Source organism: Otolemur garnettii, unplaced genomic scaffold (genome assembly GCF_000181295.1).
Source record: "Otolemur garnettii isolate 467f Iridium unplaced genomic scaffold, OtoGar3 scaffold00211, whole genome shotgun sequence".
NCBI lineage: Eukaryota > Metazoa > Chordata > Mammalia > Primates > Galagidae > Otolemur > Otolemur garnettii.
The window spans coordinates 1,872,101-1,895,278 of record NW_003852606.1 but is presented as its reverse complement, the minus strand read 5'-3'; the positions used below and the strand labels follow the sequence as shown (position 1 = coordinate 1,895,278).

Sequence of the window (23,178 nt, the reverse complement as noted above, 5' to 3'; positions counted from 1 at the left end):
AAAAAAAAAAAAAAAAAATTACCTTCACCCTCAAAGAACACCCCTTTAAAAGAAAAAAAAAGGTGTTTAAAGGAACTCTCTCATTTTCCTATACCTGGCCCTACTTGTCCATTATTCTGTCCCCCATAATGGAAGCTTCCAAATACTCCCATACTATACCATACTCCCAATACTTCCCATAATAGCTTCTTTCAATATTCCCAAAGCAATGAAAAGATATGTTTAAGGAGATCTCCCATTGAACAAAGGTTTTCTCCAATTTCTCCATCCCATGAAGAAGATCCCTTTACTACAATGGACTCACTCATATGTGCCAACCCATGATTAACTCATTCCCAAGGAGATATACTCCCATAATGGACTCACCCATTACCCCCACTCTCCTGATAGAGCACTCCAAAGAGATTCCCTATACATCAATGGATACTCTCAATTTTCATCCTAAAAAAAGACATCTCCAAAGAGATATTCATAGAGTGGGGTCTTCTAGTAACTCTGCTTATAAGTAGACACTTTCAAGAATACCCTCTTAGGGCTCGGCACCCATAGCTCAGTGAGTAGGGCACCAGCCACATACACTGAGGCTGGCAGGTTTGAGCCTGGCCCATGCCTGCTAAACAACAATGACAATAATAACAAAAAATTAGCTGGACGCCTGTAGTCCCACCTACTTGGGAGGCTGAGGCAAGAGAATTGTTTCAGCCCAAGGGTTTGAGGTTGCTGTGAGCTGTGACACCACAGTACTCTACCAAGGGTGACACAATAAGACTCTGTCTCAAAAACAAACAAAAAAACCATGCATGACCTTGGCACCTCAGAAGAGCACAGAGTAGCTGTTTTTTAGGATGTCTCTCAGTTTGCATTTGTCTGGGTTTTTTTCCTCAGGAATAGCTGGAGGCTGCTCATCCTGGCAGGAGTGCCACAGGGGGGTGCCGAGTCCTCAGCCCCTTGTATCAGGGTGCACTTGAGGACCATACCCTCGCAACCTGTGATCTGGGGCAAGGGCTGTCTGCCAGGTTTCTCCTGTAAAGTTACAAAAAATGTTTTCCTTTTGTAATTAGTAAGTATCTTGTGGAGAGACACTGTGAGACTGCAATTATCTTGTTTCTCATCAAGGCACACACATGTATTTGTCCTGTCGTGGTGTTTGCTGTACTGTATAGAACATGTGTTCTTTATGTTAGAATAAAAAGTATTTTTTGAAAAAGACAAACAAACAAAAGAATACCCTCTTATATAAGGGAGTATCCCATTTCATACACCAAATTAACACATGCATTCCAGAAGACCACTTTTTTTTAAAGACAGAGTCTCACTACGTCACCCTTGGTAGACTGCCGTGGTGTCACAGCTCACAGCAACCTCAAACCCTTGGGTTTAAGTAATTCTCTTGCCTCAGCCTCCCAAGTAGCTGGGACTACAGGTGCCCACCACAACTCCCAGCTGTTTTTTGTTGCAGTTGTCATTTGTTGTTTAGCTGGCCCAGGCTGGGTTCAAACCTGACAGCCTCAGTGTATGTGGCTGGCACCCCAATCACTGTTCTACGGGTGCCGAGCCATTTTCTTTTTTCAAACTTGCTTTATTTGTATTTTTTATTATTTATTTTTTGGAGACAGAGTCTCACTATGTCACCCTTAGTAGAGTGCTGCAGCGTCACAGCTCACAGCAACCTCTAACTCTTGGGCTTAAGCGATTCTCTTACCTCAGCCTCCCATGTAACTGGGACTACAGGTGCCCACCACAATGTCTGGCTATTTTTTGTTGTTGTCATTGTTGTTTAGCAGGCCTGGGCCGGGTTCAAACCCACCAGCCTGGGTGTATGTGGCCGGCACCATAACCAGGGAGCTACAGGAGCTGAGCCAGAGAAGACCACTCTTTATTTTATTTTATTTTATTTTATTTATTATTATTATTTTTTAGAGACAGAGTTTCACTTTGTCACTCTCAGTAGAGTGCTGTGGCATCACAGCTCACAGCAACCTACAGCTCTTGGGCTTAGACGAGTCTCTTGCCTCAGCCTCCCATACTTTATTTTTTTGAATTTTGCTTTCAATTGTCTTAGTCTGAATTTTTAAATTTTATTTATTTATTTATTTCATTGAGACAGAGTCTCACTTTGTGGCCTCAGTAGAGTGTCCTGGCGTCATAGCTCACAGCAACCTCCAACTCTTGAGCTTAAGCAATTTTCTTACCTCAGCCTCCCAAGTAGCTGGGACTACAGATGCCCACCACAACGCCCGGCCTTTTTTTGGTAGAGACAGGGTCTCACTCTGGCTTTGGCTCAGGCTGGTCTCAAATCTCTGAGCTCAGGGCATTCCACCTGCCTTGGCCTCGTAGAGGTACTAGGATTACAGGCGTGAGCCACTATACCTGGCCGAAGACCACTTTTTAAAAATGGACTTTTTCATTTCCATTCTATAAAAATGTAAACATTCAGTCTGACCCCTGTCCTAAAATAAACCCTTCTGTTCTCCAACCATGTTTGAGAGAGTAGACATCCTGATATGCATAAATCCCCTTTCTACACTGAACTCTCCCATTACTCCACCCCATGAACTGATGCTGCTAAAGAGATCCCTTCCTAAAATACACTTACTTATCTGCCCTTCTAGAAAAATGGGCTTTTCTAGTCTGACCATCTTCTGTTCTCCATTCCTGTCTGAAGGAATGAGATGATCCCAAATACATGAGCCCCTTTCAACAATGGGCTCTCTAGTCCCTTTGCCCAAGAAGGGATGCTTCCACATCACCCACAACGAACACTCACATCACAATCCCTCCATAAATAGACAAATCCAAATGAATTCCTACAAGAGATTCACCTATTATTTCTGTCCACGAGGAATCTGTAATTCCAATGAAGCCTCTTTCTACAAAAGGAATTTCTCATGAACCCCACCCCAGGGAATAGATGTTTCTAATGTTTCCCCCTCTTCCCATAAGAAACTTATCCTCTTTCAATTTGACCACTTTCCCCAAAGACAATCTCTTTTTCACCAACTTTGTCCAGAGAATGGGCTGTTATAATATATGCAAGATCCTTGCTAAAATGAGCTCTCCCCTGTCTCCTTGCCCCACAGGAAGGAGTGAACTCTTCCATGTGAGCTCTTTCCTGAATAGTCTTAGCCTCTCACCCACATACAAAGCCAGGCTGCCTAACCTTATTGGAGCTGTCTGTGCCTGTAAAAATGGAACTGTTCAATAAGCTCCACCACCTTCTAGAGTGGGCTTTGCCATTGGTCCCAGCTGTACTTGCTGAGCTGGGCTGTACCACTGTCACTCAAAGGTGGGCAACAACTTAAGGACGAATATCCCATCACCCCAAATAAATGTTTATTTTCTTCCAATAAAATATTACATTTCTATTAATGAAGTAATCTCCCACAGATGCCCAACCACCAATCCTTTCTTCCTCTCTGCTTCCTAACAAAGAAGTTTTATTATCACCCAAATATGTAAAGTAAATAGAAGTATCAGTACCACCTGCCTCCATCAATAATGGTGAAATCGTTTCCATGTAAACCATCACCTTTTAAAAATGGTTTAGTCCACTTCCCCTACCAAGAAAACCTAGGTACATAATAAGGTGACCAGATGTCCCGCTTTTGGCGGGACAGTTCTGATTTCTAACAATTTGTCCCGCGTACCTCAGCGTTTTAAAAAAGTTCCAATTTTTGGAAAGAATGCACGACAAGCTAGGGAACAGGCGGGACAACGGGAAGGGAATATACAGTTTTCGGCTGCTGAAAAGGTTAATGTAACTCCATTTGGGAATTAAGAGGTTAATGTAACTTCATTGGGAAATGAAAAGGCTAATGTAAATTCCCTACTCCCCTCCTGGACAAGATCACCCAGGTGGACCAGTGCCCTACTTCTCTGAGCCGCAGGTGCCGCCCTATACATAATTTTTTTAATGTATTATATTTGTAAATCGTACTTATGTTGATATTTTTTTAAAAATTACAATACTATTTTTGCGTTCTATGAAAATTTTTGTTGCTCCATATAGACCAGATTTTTAATCAAGAACACACCCCTCCTCCGCCCCACCCCTGATCAATGGTGTCTCGCTTTACCAATGTTAAAATCTGGTCACCTTAGTAAATACACAACAAAATCCAGGCAACAAATGATTTCCCTGCTCAGGAGATGGATTCTCCCATCCCTCCCCTGTGGCTCAAGTGGCTAAGGCGGCAGCCACATACACCTAAGGTGGTAGGTTCGAATCTAGCCCAGCAGCCAAACAACAATGATGGCTGCAACCAAAAATAGCCGGGTGTTGTGGTGGGCACCTGTGGTCCCAGCTACCAGAGGCAGGAGACTCGCTTGAGCCCAGGAGTTGAAGGTTGCTGTGAGTTGTGGTGTCATAGCACTCTACCTAGGGGGACAGCTTGAGGCTCTGCCTCAACAAAAAAAGAGAGAGAGAGAGAGAGAGAGAAAACTGAGCATTTCCAAGATCTTTCTACGATGCACTCTTCCTTGAGAAAGACAGCACTTTCCTCCAACTATGAACCATTCCCTATTTGCCCCTCCAGTGGACTCTTTTTCAGCTGTTACCTTCTTCCTTCTCTGGTCCCTGACCTTATCGCCTACTGTGGAACCTCGCTGGACCACACCTTCCAGAGAACCCTGAAAATTCTGGGAGTTGTAGTTCTGTTGCCCTCTGACCGTCGTGTGGTTCACAGGGCTTTTTCGTTTTTTGTTTTTTTGTGACAGAGTCTCATTTTGTCGCCCTCGGTAGAGTTCCTTAGCGTCACAACTCACGGCAACCTCCAACTCCTGGGCTTAGGCGATTCTCTTGCCTCAGCCTCCCGAGTAGCTGGGACTACAGGCGCCCGACACAATGCCCGGCTATATTTTTGTTTCAGTTAGGCCAGGGCCGGGTTCGAACCCACCACCCTCAGTATATGGGGCCGGCACCCTACCCACTGAGTCACAGGCACCGACAGGGCTCTTTCGATAGGGGAGGCAGCACTCACCTGGGCGTCCTGGTAGCCCTGGAGCAGCAGGAAGTAAGGGCGGTTGCTGGGGGCCTGGATAAGGCACTGAGTCAACTGATCGAAGTCCCCGGGGTCTGCAGGTCCGATTTGGGCGTCGGCTGCTCCTGGGGCCATGCTAAGTGCCTGCTGCCTGCGTTCCTGCTGCCGCCGCCGCCGACCCTGCAGGCTAAGCTCCGACACGCTTCGCCTCAGGGACAAGTTTTCAGAGCGTTCTTTGCCTCCGGACCCAGTCGAGGACCCTGATCCCGACCCTGGACCAGGACTGGCCAGCGCCGCCCCACCTGACGCCGCCCGGGAGCGGTTCTTTTGCGGCCGCCACGAAGGGGCGCCAGTGCCTGCCGAAAGACAGAGGCTGAACTTACAGATTTACACAGAGAAATTACCAGGAGACTAAGAACAAGGCTTCATGCAGAAGAGGCTGCTTCCCACATTTAGGCTTTTGCGCATGGTGTTCTTTATGGCTGAAGCACATTTCCTGCCTGGATGCTACCCTTTCTGCAGCTTTCAGCACCGAAATTTCATTCATTCTTGCAACAGGTTTTTATTGAGCACCTACTGTGTGCCTGGGACTGTTCTAGGCACTGGGTAACAGAGAAGACCCTGCCCTCAGGATGATAAAAACCAACTCCTGAACACCCTTCCCTGACAGTCCATGTTGAAGCAGGTAACTGCACCACCAGGTACTCTGGGCTTTGTTTGGAGCAGCACAGGCTCGGCACATAGTAGGCACCTAGTAGAAATGAGCCAAATGAACGATCTGATGTGTTCCCCACTAGCCTTGTGATGTGGGAGCCTTACCTGTGAGTGTCCCCACTGTATTTCTCAGGGCCCTAAAAAAATATGTAGTTCATAGTAGGTGCCAATGAACACTTTTTTGGGGGGAGGGGGTAAGTTGCTGATTATAATTGCCATTTTTCTTTTTGAGACAAAGTCTCACTCTGTTGCCTGGGCTAGAGTGCAGTGGCATCATCGTAGCTTACAGAAACCTCAAATTCCTGGGTTCAAGTGATCCTCCTGCCTCAGCTTCCTGAGTAGCTCAGAATACAGGCACTTGCCACCACAACCAGTTAATTTTTCTGTTTTTGTAGAGATGGGGTTTTGCTTTTGCTAAGGCTGGTCTTGAACCCCTGGTTGAAAGCAATTCTCCTGACTCGGCGCCATTCTTTATTAAGTACCTACTATGTACCAAGCATGTGTGTATATACCATGTGTGTATATATAGGTACGTGTGGTATATACATATGTATATTCCATTGACACCTCACCAGGATTTTGCTGAGATTAACTAGCAAAGAACACATTGGAATCCAAGCCTGAGTTCAAAACCAATGAGTTTAATAGATAACAACATTCTATCTCCCAAAGGATGACTCAGAAACAGGAAAGTAGTTAGAGAGTTTCCTGAGCAGTGAAGGTCCTCAATGTGCCAGGCCCCATCCCTGCCAGGCTCTGTCCAACACTTGCCATATGATCTTTTTTAATTTTTTTTTTTTTAGAAAGAGCCTCAAGCTGTCTCCCTGGGTAGAGCGATGTGGCATCACAGCTCACAGCAACCTCCAACTCCTGGGCTTAAGTGATTCTCCTGCAACCACCTCCCAAGTAGCTGGGACTACAGGCACCAGCCACAACGCCCAGCTATTTTTTGGTTGCAGCTGTCATTATCTGGTGGGCCCAGACTGGATTCAAACCCGCCAGCTTAGGTGTATGTGGCTGGCACCTTAGCCACTTGAGCCACAGGTGCCCAGCTCTTGCCATATGATGTTTGACACCACCTCCTGTTCTAGGCCGGGTCTTTTCAGAAACCAGGCTTCATTGTGGTATAACCTTTCTTAGCCTCTACAAATACCTCTTTCTCTAGCCCCTTCCTTTCCCAAGTGCCCACTTTTGGAGCCAACCTAGCCTAAGGCCACCTGATCCAAGGCCAGCCCCTCTGAGGCTCTGCCCACTCCTAGGACCTCCAGGCTAGACCTATGAGCAGATTCCCCTGCTCCCATTTCCTTCCCCTTGTAGGCTCCACCAACATAAACCCTGCCCCTAGAAAACCACCTCAATCTACTTTGCAGATTGGCTTCCTACTACAGTTACCCACGCCTCATCTGCCACCATGAGCCACCTTGCTTCACCAGCCCTATGCCTCCATGCCTGTCTCTTTTGCAGACCCCGCTCCAGTATCACAGGCTCCGCCTATAGGCTCTGCGCAGCCCTGGAGGACATCCTCTATGGTACTCCTCCAGTTCTAGTTCTCCCCAACACACAGGCCGAATCCTCTGCATCCCTCAGAATCCTGCCTATCCTTGCCCCTCCTGCCAGGCTTGCCCTGCTCCCAGAATCCAAAAACGCTCCCCGGGATTCACTATTCTGCAGGCCCCGCTACACATTCAGCCTCATCCAAGGCAGTCTGAAATGTCTACTGAAGGTCCTGACCCCAGTCCGGATCCACTCTAGGACACTGCCAATCACCATCAGCCACCAGGCCAGCCCCGCCCGAGCCTCAAACCCCGCCCCTGGAAAAATCCCACCCTACTATCAGGCTCGGGGGTCCTCAAACTTTTTAACAGGCTGCCAGTTCACTGTCCCTCAGACCGTTGAAGGCGGGACTGGGCCCCGGGACGAGTGGGCTGCTAGGCAGGACAGGCAGCGGCGGCAAAAACACCCGACGGGCCAGATAAATGTCCTAGGCGGGCCGCATGTGGCCCGCGGGCCGTAGTTTAAGGACCCACTTCTCAGACCCGCCCAGCTGGCTGATCCCCGCCTTGATCTGGCTCCGTGCTCCTGCTGACCCGGTCCTACGAGTATCGCCCAGCAACCTCCGAGGCACCGCCCCCTGAGTCGGGGCCCGCCCCACCCGGGCCCCTACTTTCTTGCCCTGCAGGCCCCGCCCCAGAGCGGGCCCACAGACTCACCTTCCCTGTCCGCCGCGCCGAAGGCCTCCTGCTCCAAGAGGCGCGCCTCCTCGCGGCCTCGCAACTCGAAGCGCCGCGCCCACCCAGGCCGCGCCCGCCACAGCTCCTGCACCAGCAGCGGGCGCTCCGAGTCGCCCAGCACACGCAGGTGCTCTGCCCGCCACTCGCCGTTGCCCACGCCGGCCACCGCCGGCCGACCCAGGGCATCGCACAGCGCGAAGGCGTCCACGCAGCTGCTCTCTCCCGGGCCGCTGCCGGGGCTGCCCGCCAGACCATAGCGCTCCAGCGCCTCGGCCACGAGCTCCCGCGCCGTGGAGCGCGCTGTGGCCAGCACGCTCTTGTAGTTGGCGCCCGACGCCAGTCCAGCGCCGAAGATTTTGAGGACCCCCGGGGGCGCCGTGGCGCGGGTGACTAATGGGGGATCGGGGGCCACACCCGCTGCCAGCTCAGGCAGCTTCTTCTCGCTGGCCCAGCGCTGCGCGCCCCCGGGAGTCCCAGGGCCTCCCACACTGCCAGACCCAGTAGTCCCAGTCCCCGAGCCCCGAAAGAGCTGGGAGATACGTTTGGCGCGGCTACCAGAAGCTCCTCCGGCTGCCTTGACTGCGCCCACTCGCCGCAGCTCCACGTGCGGTGGGGGTGGGAGCAGTGGCTCACTGCTGCGGCTCCCCGTGTCCGAAGACGAAGACCTGGGAGTCCGCCAGGGAACAGGGTCGCGGGAGAGACCCGGAAGGACACATCAAAATGGGGTTGTGGGACGGATTAGGAGACAGGTTGGGTACAGATCCAGAGAAAGAGGGACAGGAACCCAGAAAGAAAAGGAAGCAGAGACCCGGGGTGAAGAGGTGGGCAGAGATCAGGGGTGGGCAGAGACAGGAGGCAAAGAAAGAGAAATAAATAAATAAATATGAGTCCCACAAGAGGAAATTCCAAGAGGTGAGCAGGGAGGGAGGTGAATCAAACGCCTGCACCTTCTGTGTTCCCATCCTACCTAACTCCATCTCCTGGCCCATCTTCCCACCCTCCCACCGTCTCCCCCTGCCCACCATCTCACTTGCCCATACAGTGCAATAACCAGAGCCAACCCTTTCAGGGTCCCTGGCATGCCCTGGTGCAGGGACTGAACCATAAGCCAGAAATGATGCAAGGCAGGAGGGTAGGGGCAGGAATCCTGTGGCGATGGGCACTCACTTGACAGAGGCAGCACTGGGCCAGCGCCGCCCCAGCTTGGCCAGCTGCTTCCTGGGGGAATTGATCCACAGGCCCACAGGGAGATGGAGCTTCCCAAAGCGGGGGCTTCCGCCCTCTTTCCGTTCACCAGACAGCATGGCCCTAAGGGAGCAATGGGTATAGTCCCAACTCCTAAGGCACTCAGTGTGAGAATGGGATAAAAGAAACCTGGACCCCTGAGTGGGAGTTTATTGGGCTCAGGCTCTTGAGTACAGGTGGAGGAGAGGGATGGGCCCCTGGACTCCTGGGTCCTGGGATGGGAGATGGCCAGGGGCTGACTCTAGCATCCAAGGGAATAGGTGGCTGGACTCCTGGGCCCCTGGCTCTTACCCTGCTTTGGGTCTGGCAGCACCGGGAGGCCCTAGCTCCACTGGCCGGGGTAGTTCCACTGTTCTTGTTTAGCCTTTGCCTCTGTCCCAGCTCCCAGAACTGGGTGGGGGACAGGAAAAGCAAGAGGAAACCCGGCAGGAAGAGCGGGGAGGGGGTGTCCTGTGAGGAGACCAGGCCTGGGGGAGGAGATCAGGGTAGGGGCAGGATCTGCCTGATTCCTTGCTTCTGGAATCATTTCGCAGTCAGTTGGACTCCTCCAGGACCCAGAGGTCCTCATTTTCAGCCCCTCTTCCCTCAGGCAGGAGCCCATCCCCCAGCCTCTCTTTTCAGGATACCAAAAGTTAGGATCAGTCTGGAGGAGTGAGTCAGATACTTAAACAAGATGAATCTTTATTCGCTCTTTAAGTCTGAGGATGTTCTCGTTGGAACCTGGGTTGAAGAAACCTGGGATGGAACCCTGGATGAAACCTGAGATGGAGCCTGAGATGGAGCCTGAGATGGAGCCCGTGATGGAGCCCGAGATGATGAACCCTGGGATTTCTTTTCCTCTTCTTGGTTAGCGCCGCACAGTTTAAGTGTTATGTAATCTATCACCTTCTTTCGACAAAACATGCTGGGGGAGAAAGGAGATTAGGTACCAACTTAGTGTGGGACACCCCTCCCAGACGCCTCCCATCTGACCTTTTTTGCAATTACCTAAGCTCCGCCCTCCGGAGTCCCCCTCCTAAATAAGCCCCACCCCAAGTGGAAGTCCTAAGTGCAGACCTGCTTCTGCGTTGGGAACCAGGAAACCCCAACCCCTCATTCCAAGTCCGCCTTAGCCGGTGGGTTGCTCACGCTAAGACGAGGCAAACTATCAGCACCAGCGAGATCCACATCAGCAGCCCGGCAAGGCGGTCTTTCAGCATATCATCGGATTTCGAAGACAGAAGGGGTGTGGACAACTCCGAGGTCGTCATGCCCTCTGCTGTTGTTGCAGTGGTTGGTGATGGTGTCTCCACCAGGGACCTTTTGGGCAACACTGATGGAAAAGTGACAGAAAGCAGTCCCAGAAGGGCAAAAGCAAGCCGTCCCGGTACCCAGCTCTCCAGGCGATAATCTCGCCTCCAATTGCGTGAAGCCAGAACACACCTAAGGGGACCCTGTGCGCGGGAACCCTTTGGCCTGAAACCACGCCCAACAGGAAGTCACGCCCCTGAAACTGGCCTCTAACTCCCTGGGCTCAGACTCCCACTCTTAACCCCGCAGGACTGACCTGTAACATGAAAGTGAATGATCGTGGCTGGACTGGACTTCACCAAGCCCAACTCGCAGCGGTAATTGCCTGCATCCTCCGCACCCACCATGGGTTTGGTCAGGGTGGGCTCTTTTCCGTCGGACACCAAAGTCTCAGATTTGTTCCCCCAAACCTAGACCCAAGCTCAAGGGGTCACAGAGGCCTGGGGAATTCAGGGATTGGGGGAGTACAGGGGTGAGAAGATCACGGGGCCTTGGTGTAGGGTGTCACTGGTCAGGGAATGGGGTTCCCAGCAGTCAGTAGAGACCACAGCTAGTAGCTCACGGGTCATGAGGGTTGTGGGTGCAGGCGAGTGGATCCAGGGGCCAAGGAGCTCACATGATAGACTAGAGAGTTCAAAGGTTACAGGAGTTGGACCCCACCCTGTAAAATCTGTAATTGGAGAGGCCTTGAGACATCCGATGCCAGCTTAACTCACAGTCCAGGATCATATCTTCCATTTCATGGACCTCCACATTGCGTTCTGGGGATGAGGGATGACTGTGGGACACTCCTTCATGGTTATTTGCCCTCCCTTATATCCCTTCCATTTGGTTTGAACCCCTGCCTTTTCTTATCTGCTCTCTCCATCTTTTCTCTAGACTCAGTTCCTGTCTCACCCCACCCCTCTTCAGCAACCCCTCCTCCTGGGTGCAGCTCTCACCCCCGCAATCAGGAGACTTTCGACAAGGATGAATCTGCTTTTGGCAGTGGTTGCACCAGATCACAGCCTGCAACATAACACCTGAAGGGGCAGGGTCAAAGCTTGCATTTACCAGCGAAGGGGCAGGGCTAAAGGGAGAAGGCTGGGCTATGGGCAGGGGACTGGTCATCTGCTAAATCCTTTGGAGGGTCAGGGCCAGAACATACCTGGGTAGGAAGCAGGAGGCTCAGTGAAGAGTGTAAATAGAAGACAACCCACTTTCCAAGAAATCGAAGGTGGAGAAAGAACACTGGAGGTCCAGGAACCTCTCAGATGTGGAGAATGAAAAAAATACCAGGAACCAAAAAGGGGAAGGAGAGGATTGAGTATTCATGGGGCAAGGCTGAGGGGCAGAGGGCTAGCTTCCATGATCCAGACTTACCACATTTGTTGGGACAAAAAGCTGCCTCAGAAGGGAAAAAGGAGAAAGACAGAAATGGCAGTCAGATTTCTAAATTAAAGAAAATGGAAAGACTGAGTTGAAGGAAAAGCAGGAGTTTGGGCTCTTGGGTTTCAGGGTGAAAGATTTGGATCTGAGGGAGCAGGAAGTTGGGGAACTGGGTTCAGGGAGGTAAGTAAAGGGGTGAAGATAGGGACTGTTGGGTTGTGGAAGGAGGGAGCTGGGTACACTGACTCCCATCTTCCCTCACCCTCTTTTTGGAACTGAGCCACATATTTGGTAAAGGTTTCCTTTTGCAGCTTTAACATCCAGAGTAGCTCCCTCACGAAGTGGTCATCTGGGAAAAAAAACAGAATGGTGCAGCGATGCCCCATCCCCAATCCCAGGTATGAGGTGCTGATGTTTGCCTCTGTCTGCAGAGCCTGACATTCCAGGGTCTGGCCCTCTCAGGGAAGGGCACCATAATTAACCACTTAACATAATGCCAGCCACTAGGATAAGCAATGCACATTTAATCTGCACAACTGAAGGACTACGCTACTGCATGCCCTCCCTCCCTTTTAGAACATTTTAGAGTCAAAGAAGCTTCAAAGTTCCTTGCTCAAGGCCACACAACTAGGAAGTGGCAGAGCTGGAATCTGAACCTAGGCAGTCTGGCTCTAGAGAGCCTAGCCTCTGACCAAAAGACTACAAATCACCAGCGATGGCTACCCTGAGAGATTCTGAAGCTCCCGATGACCTTGGTCTATTTACCGCTTACATCACTGTCTGTGATGCGTTTCAGATCTTTCAGCAAACTCCAGGATGCCTTTTCCAATGTGGTCTCATCTGTGGGGGGGGGGGGGACACATAGAACCCCAGATCCCAGCATTATTGTCATGGGCTCACCTAGCCTTAGAAACTACAATACAAGGGCTGGGTGAGGTGGCTCATGCCTGTAATCCTAGCACTCTGGGAGGCCGAAGCTGGTGGATTGCCTGAGTTCATGAGTTCAAGACCAGCCTGAGCAAGAGCGAGACCCCGTCTCTAAAAAATAGCCAGGCGTTGTGGCGGGTGCCTGTAGTCCCAGTTACTCGGGAGGCTGAGGCAAGAGAATTGCTGGAGCTCAAGATTTTGAGGTTGCTGTGAGCTATGACGCCACCGCACTCTACTAAGGGCAACAAAATGAGACTCCTGTCTCAAAAAAAGAAAAAGAAAGAAAGAAAGAAAGAAAGAAAAAGAAACTACAATACACATGAGGCCACTGGGCAAGGGTAGGGCTGGTTAAGGATTAGTCACCCATTGCCTTCTGAGAGTTGTACATAAAATTGTCAGATAAGGGGTAAGGAAAACAGTATTTACTAGCTCTAGGGAACCCCAGAATCTGGATCAGAGCCTTCTCCTTTGCTGAACCCAGGAGATCCTGTTCCCAGCCCCTTCCTCCCCCTGGCTCCAGCCCTCTCATTTCCCAGGACCCAAGAGTGTGCTCTCTGCCCTGCCCTCACCAATGACCCCCATAAAAGATGCCTCATTTAATGGCAAATCCTTGAAAGCGGTTAGTGACTTCACCAACTTGCTCATCACTGATTTGCGAAGACGAACATCCAGGTGGCCAGGCAGGTAATCTCTTTCCAAGGACTTTAGGGCCTCCTGGACCGAGGGGCTACATATGACACAGGCCCCAGCAGAGAGCAGGCAACCAGCCAGAGCTGCCAACAGGAGGGCAAAATTTGGCCTCATTGCAACCAGAGCCGCAGTCTTTGAAGACCACCAGGAAGGGTCCTCTCACTCTAAACCAAGAGCAGGTGAACTCTAAACAAAGAGAAGCCAAAGCTCATCTCAGGCAGCCCCACTAGACACCCTCCCCCACCAGGTCCCAAAATGACTAAATGAGGATCTTCAGGAAATCTCCAAATACATCCTTCATCAAATGCCTCCAAAGTATGAAACTGAATCCCCACTCCAGGTAACTCCCAATTCAGAGTCCTCGTTGCATTCCAACTGAGAAATAAGCAAACTATTAAAAAAGAGGCACTCGCCAGTCCACAAGTTTAGGACCTCAAACTCCCCACCCCATACACCCCTTCCCAAAGTATGGGATTGCGAGTTCCCCAAACTGATGTGATTCCCAACTCCAAACTTTAAGTATTACCAACAGAGGAACCCCCAGTCGCGTCCTCCAGCCCAGTTCCTAAAACCTGTTGAACTTCAAACTGAAAACTCAATTGCCCAAACGAAATAAACTATTCCATACAGAGCCAATTGGGATATCATCAAACTCAGAACTTTCTCAAAACCCAAACAGACCCGGAATCCCCAAACCTAAGGACGCTACACACTTTTGCCAGATTTCATACCACCCTTGTATACCCTTCCTCAAGGCTAATGGGCCCTCAATTTGCAGGGCACACCCTTCTTAGGAAACAGGAGCGCCCATGCACCCTGAACAGCCATGCACCCGAAACAGCTGTTCCCGGACCTTGATCCCTGACTTAATGTGGCGCCCTCACACAACTATGGTTCGCTGAGGAGCCCAGTCCAGGTTCTGAGAGCTTTTAAAGAGGAAGCTGGGGTCCTCTAATATTTCTCCCACGGCTAAAATTACAGATTTTGTTTGGGGCGAAACTGGGGTTGGTTGCGTGGAGTAGAGAGTTTTCCACTGGGGTCTGAGTCATGGAAGGTCCCCTTTCTACAAGAAAACTCCGGTAGCCTCCCTCTTCGAGAGCTTCCCGCGTGAGGGTCCTAATTTCCTGAGAGTCTCTTGGGTTTTCCTTGGCCCCGCCCAGAAGCTCAAATCTGAGTAGGATTGGACTGCAACAAAGGGAGGCTCCGCCCATCTCCCTCAAACGTCACAGAGGTTGCCACCTTTTCAGACTAGATTCACTAGAACTTTCCCAGTACCTACTGAAGGGGGACAGTTACCTGTGTGCTCCGGCTCCCAGAGCCAGGGTCTTGGCTTCCGGCATTTAGCTTCCCTCCTTCCCATGGCCCAGGATCGAGGCTTTCGGCTGTAATGCTCCCGGCCCTTTGGAAACTGGCGCGGAGCTACAGAGATACGGGAAGCTGGTGTTTTAACCCCAGGACTACAACTCCCAGAAGGCCATGAGGCTTTCTTCACAGTAGATTAGCGCCACCAATCCCTTAGCTTTGTGGGAAATGTAGTTCAATGTTTACGCTAAACAGTTACCCGCTTCTCCACCTTCTCTCACCAGCTTATGGATCTGGACATGGAAACTTCTGAAAGAAGAAAAGGCTGAGGGCTAATACTGAGGGTCCCAGAGAAGCTCAGACTTTTGGATCTTGGAAGGTCTCTTCTTACTTTTCTTTGTGGTTGAAATGGAATCAGAACAGGGACCACAGCTCACACAAGTCTAGCAACAAGGGACTGCCAGATCGGAGTAGGGACGACACCCTAAGACATCACAATTAATGAAAGTCCTTGGAAGCTGCCCAGCTTTTCCTCTTACACACACACACACACACACACACGCACACAGCTCCAAAAAAGCTGCCGAGATGGGTTGGTGATGTAGACTTTTAATTCACACCTCCCACTCTCCTACCTGTGGTGGCTGAGTTGGGAACAGTGCCCTGAAACTCCCTGAGAAGAATAGAGACTTGGGACCTGAAGTCCATTTGCACCAAAGCAGCACCTGAAGTTACGGCAGTTCCATTTTCAATTTCATTATGGCCAAGAATGCACTAAGTAGTCTCCAAGTTCAAAACATTCAGCAAACAATGGCAAGGGTCACCAGAAATGAACACCTGATTTTTCATGATAAATGTAGTATGTATTCACTCACAGAGCAATTTTCTGCATTGCTGTATGGACATATGCAGTGACACAAATCGGAATAGAATGGAATCTGTCTCCTGTTGGCAGAATAACCCCAAAGGAATGGGGAGAGACCAGTAATCATTCCAGCTGGTGTAATACTGAATTGTTTCAGAACCAACTTACAATTGATGCCAAGTAAAAGCACCGTGTACTCATTAAACTATAGCATTATTGAAGAAATAAAGTACATATGAAACCTTCAAAAAAAAAAATAGAGACTTGGGTTCTTTGATGCATGGATGGGGGATATAATCAGACTTGATCAGACTTGATTGTATTAAAGGTATCTTCCTTCACCCTTCAAAGAGTAGAAAGGGGCTCCTACAATCTGCATCAAGGATCCTGTCCTGCTTGACCAGACCCAGTCCTCCTGTCTGGGTTTGAGGCTACATCCTCTTATCCCAGATCGGCCAAAGCCACATTTAGTGGTTCTAGGAGTTCAGAAGCAGACAATGGCTGGCAAGGAGCACAATACCTCCTGGCTTTATGCAAGCCCATGAGGGTATGTTTATGCCTGCTGACTTCCCCAGAAAGAGATCCCAGACCCCCAGTAGCCCACCTCAAGTTTCCTTAACCCTGAGAGGCAATCCAAACTTGGATTTAACATACAGTTTCTGTCTTTGGCAGTTTTTGAGCTTAAAAAAAATGTCTGTGGATCTCTGAAAGGTTCTGCTCCAGAAGCTGCAGCATTTCTGCAGCTATCAGCCTCCCCATTTCCACATCCTTGCCTGTCCACTACCTCCTTTCCCCCCTCCCCAAAAGTCCTTGAGACATTTTTAGGGGCTGAGGAGTTAGAGTTCCACTCTGCTCACCAACTACCCCAGCTTTTCCAGAGCCTGTGAGCATAGCAAGATGTTGGCCAGCTAAAGATAGTTTGAATCTTCTATCTCAATCTTCCTGGCAATAATGGGGTGTTGAGCTTCTGGTTGTACATTCATTAGATTCTTCACGTAAGTTTTCTGGAATTCCAGAACCCCATCCCCTCTGATAGGGTCCTGCAGGATTCTTCACAGGTGTTAGATCTATACCCACCATGAGTTCCTTCAGGATTCTGAGGACCCAGGGAAGAAATAACACCTCTTCTAGAAAGATCAGGATGATAGCCACTGGAGGAAGGATTCCTTGTTCCTGAGGGCTGCCATCTAGAAGTATTCTAAATATGAGCTGGAAAGAGCAGGGTAGGTACTGTAGCTTCTAGAACTCCAAGAGCTTCTCCAGACATTGCCAGCTATCAGGCAAAGATATTCTGCTGCATTTAGGATGTTCAGGCAGTTCCAGAAAGCTTCCCCTTCTCTCCTAGTCTGCCCAACTAGACTCACTCTGGAAATGGGTGCCCACCTGCTCCAAGACCACTACAAACTTCTCCAGAATGTGCTGGGCCTCTGGAAACATGTATTACTGGCTCTGGAATGCTCAGGCTATTCTAGGATGTTTCTCTGGCTCTCAAGGTCCTACAAATGTCTACAGTTGAGACAAGTCTGCGTTAATGCCCACCCACTCAGGCAGGAAGGCAGCCTTAGGTTTAAAAATCTTTAGGAACTCAGAGTCTGGCAAGGTGAAGTTAGCCAGGTAGACAGTATCTCCACCTGCCAGGTAGGCAGCCCAGAAGCCAAAGGTGCCAATGGTCATGATGGTGTGGTTGCACTGTGTGAGCAAAGCAAAGTCCTGCCCTGGTGCACCTTCCTGTCCATTGCCAGCAAAGAACACATCACCCTGGGAGGTGTCAATGTTTTCCCGGCACCACTCCATGCCATTACTAGTGACCACAAAAATAGGGGCTTCATACCGTGCCCTGAACCAGTCCATGGCCTGCTGGAGGTAGGCTTGGTCACCCACCACACCCCTCCAGCGCTGAGGCATAACCTGCAAATAGTCCCCACGGCGCACGTGGACACCCACGAAGGTTCTCGGCCGGTCCCCAGTGAGGCCCAGACGGAGCTGACTCAGTAAACTCTGAGCCTTTTCCCGAAGGTGGTCGTGCAGGGTGAACTCCCTGCGGATCTGTTCTCGGAGATGGTGGAAGAAAGTCCAAGAACAGGGGAAGCCAGAGAGCTTCAAGAAGGGATCACTCAAGTGGGCATACTCCTCTGACATCCAGTCATGCAACTGCAGCTCCTGCCAAGGTGTGTGGCTGTCCACTTCCGGTGATAGCACAGGCAGGGTGATACGGAACACAGGAGCCAGGGTGGCATGCATGGCTGGCAGGATGAAGGCTGGGCGGCCATTAAGCTGGGCTAGGGCAAGCAGGGTGGCATACTGCCCCATCTGGTTACCAAACCGACCATCTGGGTAGATAGTCCAGGTTCCTGAAAGGGAGGCAGGGTGCTGGGGACAGGAAGTGGAGGTGTTGGGGTCCAGTGGTGTACCCTCCAAGCAGAAGATGGCCACTGGAGCTGTCATCAGGTGGCGGTCTGGACACAGAATGGACAGGTCTAGGCCGTGTCGAAAGATGTCTTGATGAAAATGGAGGAAGGAAATTGCTGAGAGGACACAGACTAGCAGGAAGGCCAGACAGAGATGCCGATGTCTGGCCAGCCACATGGCTGCAAGGGAGGAAAGGGACATTAGCCCATACTCAGAGCCTGAAAAGAATGTCAGGGAGGAGAGGCCTGGGGTCCAGAACAACTCAGTTCCTCCTTCAGATCCAGGGTCCAGACCCCTGCCCTTCCCCCCTCAGACTCAGGGTCCCAGTCCCCAGCCCCTTCTCCCTCAGTTCGGCAGGAGTAAGTCCACAGGTTTGGGCCCCTGGGGCTGAGATAGAGAAGGCTGAGAGCCTGAATTCCAAGTCTGTGGGATGGGAGGCTTGGAATCTCAGGGGATGGTGATGGGAATAAAAGAGGTGAGCCAGTGGTGTTTTCAAAAATAACCAGTGCCCAAGTTCCAGCATGTCCCCCACCCTCACCCCCCGGGGAATCTCGTCTCCCAATATGTAAGGTGCAATGAAATAGAACTCTATTCCACCCACCCGTTTCTCAGCAGGAACCGTCTGTGAGAGGTAGACCCCTGAGAAGATGGGAAGCGCCAGTCTGCGCAGAACATGTGAGGATGGCTGGCCCTACCGATTAGGGATGATGGTGCCAGAAACAGCAAAAACTGGGAGGTGGGGGCGGCGCCTGTGGCTCAAAGAGTAGGGCATCGGTCCCATATACCGAGGGTGGCGGGTTCAAGCCCGGCCCCGGCCAAAACTGCAAATAAATAAATAAGCTGAGAGGTGGTGGCGACTCCTAGGGCCTTCGTGGGACTAGGGCAAGGTGCACCTCCAGGGAGCTGCCGGGTCTCAGCCATTTGCAGCTTCCACTCACCTGAGTTCCTTGGAGGTGGCCTTAGTGCGCCGTCCCCAAAGCAGCCCACATCCGGCCGTCCCCGGAACCCCGCAGGCAACTCGTCTAGCCCGCAGCCCTCCCTTCCGCGCAGCCTCCCCGGACTGACTCCCAGGGCGCAGGGAGGGGCGAAATTTGGCTGCCCCCGCCCTCCGAGGCTGTGCAGGTACAGCCGGGAGGAGCCCAGTCCCATACCCGGCGCCAAGCGAGCGCCCGGGGCTAGGGCGGCGCCCTCCTCCCCACCCCCGCGCCATCTCCACGTGGGGACCGAACTCCAGCCTCCTCCTTACCGCCGTCGGCTTCTCCTGGGGCAGCCTACTGGCCTCACAGCAGCGGTCGCTGCATCCTCGCGCTTGGAGTCCCGCTCCGTGGCCCTCTCCCGCTTGGGGTGGGGTTAAGAGGCGGCCGCAGGCTCCTGGAAGCGCAGACCCCGGCCCCGCCCCAGCAGGTGGGCGGCCCCGCACCTGCTCCCGCCGAGAGGGTAGACCTTAGATCCTCCGCCCCCTGCAGCGTCCTCCCAAGAGGATGGAGAACCAGTCTGCCTGGCTGCTCAGGAGCGGACTGGGAGTCTCCTCCAGCTTTCCGGCAGCGGCGCGAAAACCCCCGCCTGGAGATGCCTCGCTCCCGCCGGCGTCTCCGATCTCCCATCCCACACCGTGCACGCTCAAATCTAGGCCCTAGGCCCCCAGGCCATGCTTCGTGGGAATTCTAGGGTTGAACGCAGAAAACCACAGGATTTGTCTTCCCTGCCTCCCGAAGAGGCTGGGGCAGACGGTGCCGGGAACAAAAGCCTAATTCAGAGGCCCCCTCCAGGCCCACTCACCCTGTCCTGAGCAGTCTGTCCCTTCCGTTCAAGTTAAGTCCTAGAAAGACTCAGGAATTTCACCTGATTTTCCAGGGATTTGATCAACATTTCTCTAGATTGAGAACTCACAGCGCCCTGCCCCTCCTCGTCAAACCCAGGGGTCCAGGCCCCCAACCCCTCCTCCCTCAGCGGGGCAGGTCTAGTGGGGTGCCAACAAGTTAACCAACCCCACTTCCCTCTGAGTCTTACTCCCCTCCTCCAGAGCCTGGCTGGACTGCCAACTCCAATGAGAAAATTTTACCCACCCCTCCCCCCAGGCTATTTTGGGAGCACCTGTCTGGGCCTGAGATAGCTTCTCTGGTGAAAGAAACACCAGGATTGCATCAGGAAGGAGGAGGAGGTTGGGATGCTTGGGGTCTGAGCATCTGAGTAAGGGTTGGTGAGGTTGAGATTGGCTCACTGCCAGGTGGGAGGCTTCCAAGACAGGACTCTTGTCTCCCTTCTAAGGACACTTTGTTCATGCAGCAATTGCTGCTTTCCTGAAAATCGAAGAACCCCTGTGGCAGACTACTGCCCTCCCCGCCCCCACACCTAAACATTCAGATTGGTCACAGAAATTCCACTTCTGTCCCACAATCTGCATTAGCCAACCAAGGAGATAATTGTCCAGGCTCCCAGCCCCTCCTCCCTCAGACCCAGGGGTCTTGGCCCCTACTCCCTCCACTTCAGACACAGGCATCCTGGCCCTCAGCCCCTCCTCCCTCAGACATGCAGGCCCAGGCTATCACCCCCCCCCCAATATTCTCCCTCGGACCCAGGGGTCCAGGCCCCTAACCCCCTCATCCCTCAGACCCAAGGATCTGAGTTTAGGGTCCCTCAGCCCCTACTCCCTGAGACCCAGATGTCTCAGGGAGAATATGACCCCCTCATTCCTCAGACCCAGGGGTCAGAGTTTAGGCTCCCTAGCCCCTCCTCCTTGAGACCCAGGAGTCCAGGGCCCAGACCCCCTCATCCCTCACACCCAGGGTTTCAGGCCCCCAGCCCCTCCTCTCTCAGGCACAGGGGTCCAGGTTCCCAGCTCCTCCTCCCTCAGACCCAAGGGTCCAGGCCCTTGATCCCCTCATCCCTAACACCCAGGTTTGTGGGCCCCCAACCCCTCTTCCCTCTGAATCAGGGTCTAGGCTTCCAGCTCTTCCTCCCTCAGACCTGGGGATCCAGTCCCCCAGCCTCTCCTTCAGACCCAGGAATCCAGGACCCCAGCCCCTCCTCCCTCAGCCCTGGCATTTTGAGACCCGACATCTTCCCTGAGACCCAGGAATCTTCACCCAAGCCCCTATTGCCTGGGTCCCAGCTAATCAGGCTCTCATCTCCCTCATCTCCTAGACCTAAGAGTCCAGGCCCCCAACTTGAAGGACCCCCAGATTGCATCATGCGTCCAGGCTGCCTGGCCACGGTGGAATTCTGGCTCCCGCCAAGTGGGTCAAATATCATGAGTCAGGCATTGGGAGGGTGACGGGGCGGATCTGTCTGGGTATAAATTCTGGAGCTTCTGCATCTCTCCCAGGAGGCCTGGATGTCCTGCCAGCTGGGGATCCACGAGCAAGAGGACCCAGGCATTCAAGCTACCTGAGCAGCAAACTGTGAATCTGCTCTCTGGGACAGCCACAATCTGGAAGGAACTCTAGACCCTTCAACTTCTCCAGCCTCGCAACCCTGAGCTCCCCTGAGGACTGAACCATAGATGGGCTGGGACAAGGCCAGGACTGGGTTCAAGCACCCAGGACCATGGTTTCCCCTGCTGGCTGTACTTTTGTTGGGAGCCTGCCAGGCACACCCTATCCCTGACTCCAGCCCCCTACTCCAGTTTGGTGGCCAAGTCCGGCAGCGGTACCTCTACACAGATGATGCCCAGGAGACAGAAGCCCACCTGGAGATCAGGGAAGATGGCACAGTGGTGGGGGCTGCACAACAGAGCCCTGAAAGTGAGTGTAGGGGCAAGGCGGTCCTGAAGTGGGAGAGCTGGGGGCCATGGTCCCTGGGTCTGGGACAAATGGAAAAAGGAGGCTCTCCTAGGGCTTTACTACTTTCTCCCCTTAGGTCTCTTGGAGCTGAAAGCTTTAAAGCCAGGGGTCATTCAAATCTTGGGAGTCAAGACATCCAGGTTCCTGTGCCAGAGGCCAGATGGGGGCCTATATGGATCGGTGAGCTTCTTGACACTCCTTGCCCACCATCTGTCCTGGTATCATCCTGACAATCCAGGACTCCATGTCTTGCACATTCGCTGGATCCAGAGTGGGTTCCACACTCTCTGTGTGCCTCACCCTTGCTGCACCTCCAGAGGTTGGCACTGTTGTTATCGATGCTTGTGAGATGAGGAAACTGAGGCCCAGGCAGGGACACCTGACCTCCAGTCATACAATGTGTGGACGGCAGAGTGGCCTGAAAGCCCAAGTCTCGTGACTCTGTAACCTCTGCTCCTGACCACATCCTGGCCACAGGGACACTCACCAAAGCCATGGCCAGTAAAGTGATCAGGACCTTGGGTGGTAGCCAGACCCCCTGCCTGGCCTTAGAGAGCACTGACTGGTCCCTGCTCTGGAATGTGCTGCTCTGTGAAATCAAGACAGGGAGGTGGCACTGCAGAACTGCCCTCGGGTGAAGGATGAAACCTGCTTTTCAGTATTTTGTTGCATGCAGGAAGGGCCAGGGGCCCAGCCCCAAGGGTCTAAGGCAGGACAGCATGGAGAAGTCGAGGGTCTCTGATCCTTGTTCTTTGTTCCCTAGCTCTACTTTGACCCCAAGGCCTGCAGTTTCCGGGAGCTGCTTCTTGAGGATGGATACAACGTTTACTGGTCTGAGACCTATGGCCTCCCACTGCACCTGCCTCCTGCCAATTCCCCATACTGGGGCCCATCCCTTCGGAGCCCAGCCCGCTTCCTGCCACTGCCAGGCCCTCCTGCAGCATCCCCAGAGCTGCCGGGGATCTTGGCCCTGGAACCCCCCGATGTGGGCTCCTCGGACCCTCTGAGCATGGTGGGGCCTTCGCAGGGCCGAAGCCCCAGCTATGCTTCCTGAAGCTGCGGCTGTTTGTTATTGAGTCTCCTCCTTATTTATTGGGTTATTTATCTTATTTATTTTTTATTTTTCTTACTTGAGATAATAAAGAGTCTGAGAGAGGAGGATCAGAGTGAGTGTGTGTGGGTGTTTGAGGGAGCAAATAAAATCTGTTTCCCCATGTCCTTCCAGCCCTCCAATTACCCTTAGGCTCCAGCTTCCCACTGGGCTTGTTTTCTGCTCTGCTAAGGTATACCCAGGGGCTCTAGGACTATCCCTGCTCTTCCACAGGGAGGACTTATTATCCACCCCTACCCCCAACCTCCTGATAGCACTGTGGAAC

At 52.3% G+C, this 23,178-nt stretch overlaps 4 protein-coding genes across 8 annotated transcripts in view; 1 reads left to right on the top strand and 3 right to left on the bottom strand.

The window, feature by feature from the left end:
• RASIP1 (Ras interacting protein 1) overlaps nucleotides 1–9,748 on the bottom strand; it is an 18,956-nt gene extending 9,208 nt beyond the window's left edge. For 2 of the 3 annotated variants that reach the window (XM_023507930.1, XM_003801514.3), the window contains exons 1-4: nucleotides 9,461–9,747; nucleotides 9,092–9,232; nucleotides 7,904–8,589; nucleotides 4,980–5,335 (exon numbers count right to left, since the gene is read on the bottom strand). In XM_023507930.1, the coding sequence (XP_023363698.1) occupies nucleotides 4,980–5,335; nucleotides 7,904–8,589; nucleotides 9,092–9,228 (1,179 nt within the window). In that variant the 5' untranslated portion in view covers nucleotides 9,229–9,232; nucleotides 9,461–9,747. Of the gene's footprint in view, nucleotides 1–4,979; nucleotides 5,336–7,903; nucleotides 8,590–9,091; nucleotides 9,233–9,460 lie in introns of all 3 variants that reach the window. The other variant, XM_023507931.1, reaches the window with a different exon arrangement.
• A 14-nt stretch (nucleotides 9,749–9,762) lies between these two features.
• On the bottom strand, nucleotides 9,763–13,574 carry IZUMO1 (izumo sperm-egg fusion 1). Its single transcript, XM_012812527.2, has 9 exons — nucleotides 13,324–13,574; nucleotides 12,593–12,667; nucleotides 12,090–12,176; nucleotides 11,822–11,842; nucleotides 11,401–11,481; nucleotides 11,120–11,220; nucleotides 10,716–10,869; nucleotides 10,298–10,481; nucleotides 9,763–10,073 (listed from the first exon to the last, which is right to left on the bottom strand). The coding sequence occupies exons 1-9, from the start codon at nucleotides 13,556–13,558 to the stop codon at nucleotides 9,851–9,853; spliced, it is 1,161 nt and encodes a 386-aa protein (XP_012667981.2). The 5' UTR covers nucleotides 13,559–13,574; the 3' UTR covers nucleotides 9,763–9,850.
• A 1,786-nt stretch (nucleotides 13,575–15,360) lies between these two features.
• FUT1 (fucosyltransferase 1 (H blood group)) lies at nucleotides 15,361–19,225 on the bottom strand. Of its 3 annotated transcripts, none has more exons than XM_003801556.3 (2): nucleotides 18,959–19,225; nucleotides 15,361–18,199 (listed from the first exon to the last, which is right to left on the bottom strand). In XM_003801556.3, the coding sequence occupies exons 1-2, from the start codon at nucleotides 19,167–19,169 to the stop codon at nucleotides 17,118–17,120; spliced, it is 1,293 nt and encodes a 430-aa protein (XP_003801604.2). In that variant the 5' UTR covers nucleotides 19,170–19,225; the 3' UTR covers nucleotides 15,361–17,117. The 3 variants fall into 3 exon arrangements, with proteins under 3 accessions (XP_003801604.2, XP_012668045.1, XP_012668046.1); XM_012812591.2 differs by lacking the exon at nucleotides 18,959–19,225 and adding an exon at nucleotides 18,622–18,789; XM_012812592.2 differs by lacking the exon at nucleotides 18,959–19,225 and adding an exon at nucleotides 18,716–18,789.
• Nucleotides 19,226–20,839: 1,614 nt separating this feature from the next.
• On the top strand, nucleotides 20,840–22,895 carry FGF21 (fibroblast growth factor 21). The gene is made up of 3 exons (XM_003801555.3): nucleotides 20,840–21,763; nucleotides 21,879–21,982; nucleotides 22,566–22,895. The coding sequence occupies exons 1-3, from the start codon at nucleotides 21,523–21,525 to the stop codon at nucleotides 22,854–22,856; spliced, it is 636 nt and encodes a 211-aa protein (XP_003801603.1). The 5' UTR covers nucleotides 20,840–21,522; the 3' UTR covers nucleotides 22,857–22,895.
• Nucleotides 22,896–23,178: the final 283 nt, after the last annotated feature.

Bases quoted from the DNA above. Each gene is read 5' to 3' on its own strand.
- IZUMO1 (XM_012812527.2), bottom strand. From the start codon at position 13,558: ATGAGGCCAAATTTTGCCCTCCTGTTGGCAGCTCTGGCTGGTTGCCTG. The intron at 11,843-12,089 runs GTGAGGGAAGAT...CTTCTGAGGCAG, and splicing joins GGCTCAGTTCCAAAAAGAGG to CTTTTTGTCCCAACAAATGT. The intron at 10,074-10,297 runs GTGAGCAACCCA...TTTCTCCCCCAG, and splicing joins ATAGTTTGCCTCGTCTTAGC to CATGTTTTGTCGAAAGAAGG.
- FUT1 (XM_003801556.3), bottom strand. From the start codon at position 19,169: ATGGGACTGGGCTCCTCCCGGCTGTACCTGCACAGCCTCGGAGGGCGG. The intron at 18,200-18,958 runs GTGAGTGGAAGC...CCTCCCTTGCAG, and splicing joins GCCACCTCCAAGGAACTCAG to CCATGTGGCTGGCCAGACAT.
- FGF21 (XM_003801555.3), top strand. From the start codon at position 21,523: ATGGGCTGGGACAAGGCCAGGACTGGGTTCAAGCACCCAGGACCATGG. The intron at 21,764-21,878 runs GTGAGTGTAGGG...TTCTCCCCTTAG, and splicing joins TGCACAACAGAGCCCTGAAA to GTCTCTTGGAGCTGAAAGCT. The intron at 21,983-22,565 runs GTGAGCTTCTTG...TTTGTTCCCTAG, and splicing joins ATGGGGGCCTATATGGATCG to CTCTACTTTGACCCCAAGGC.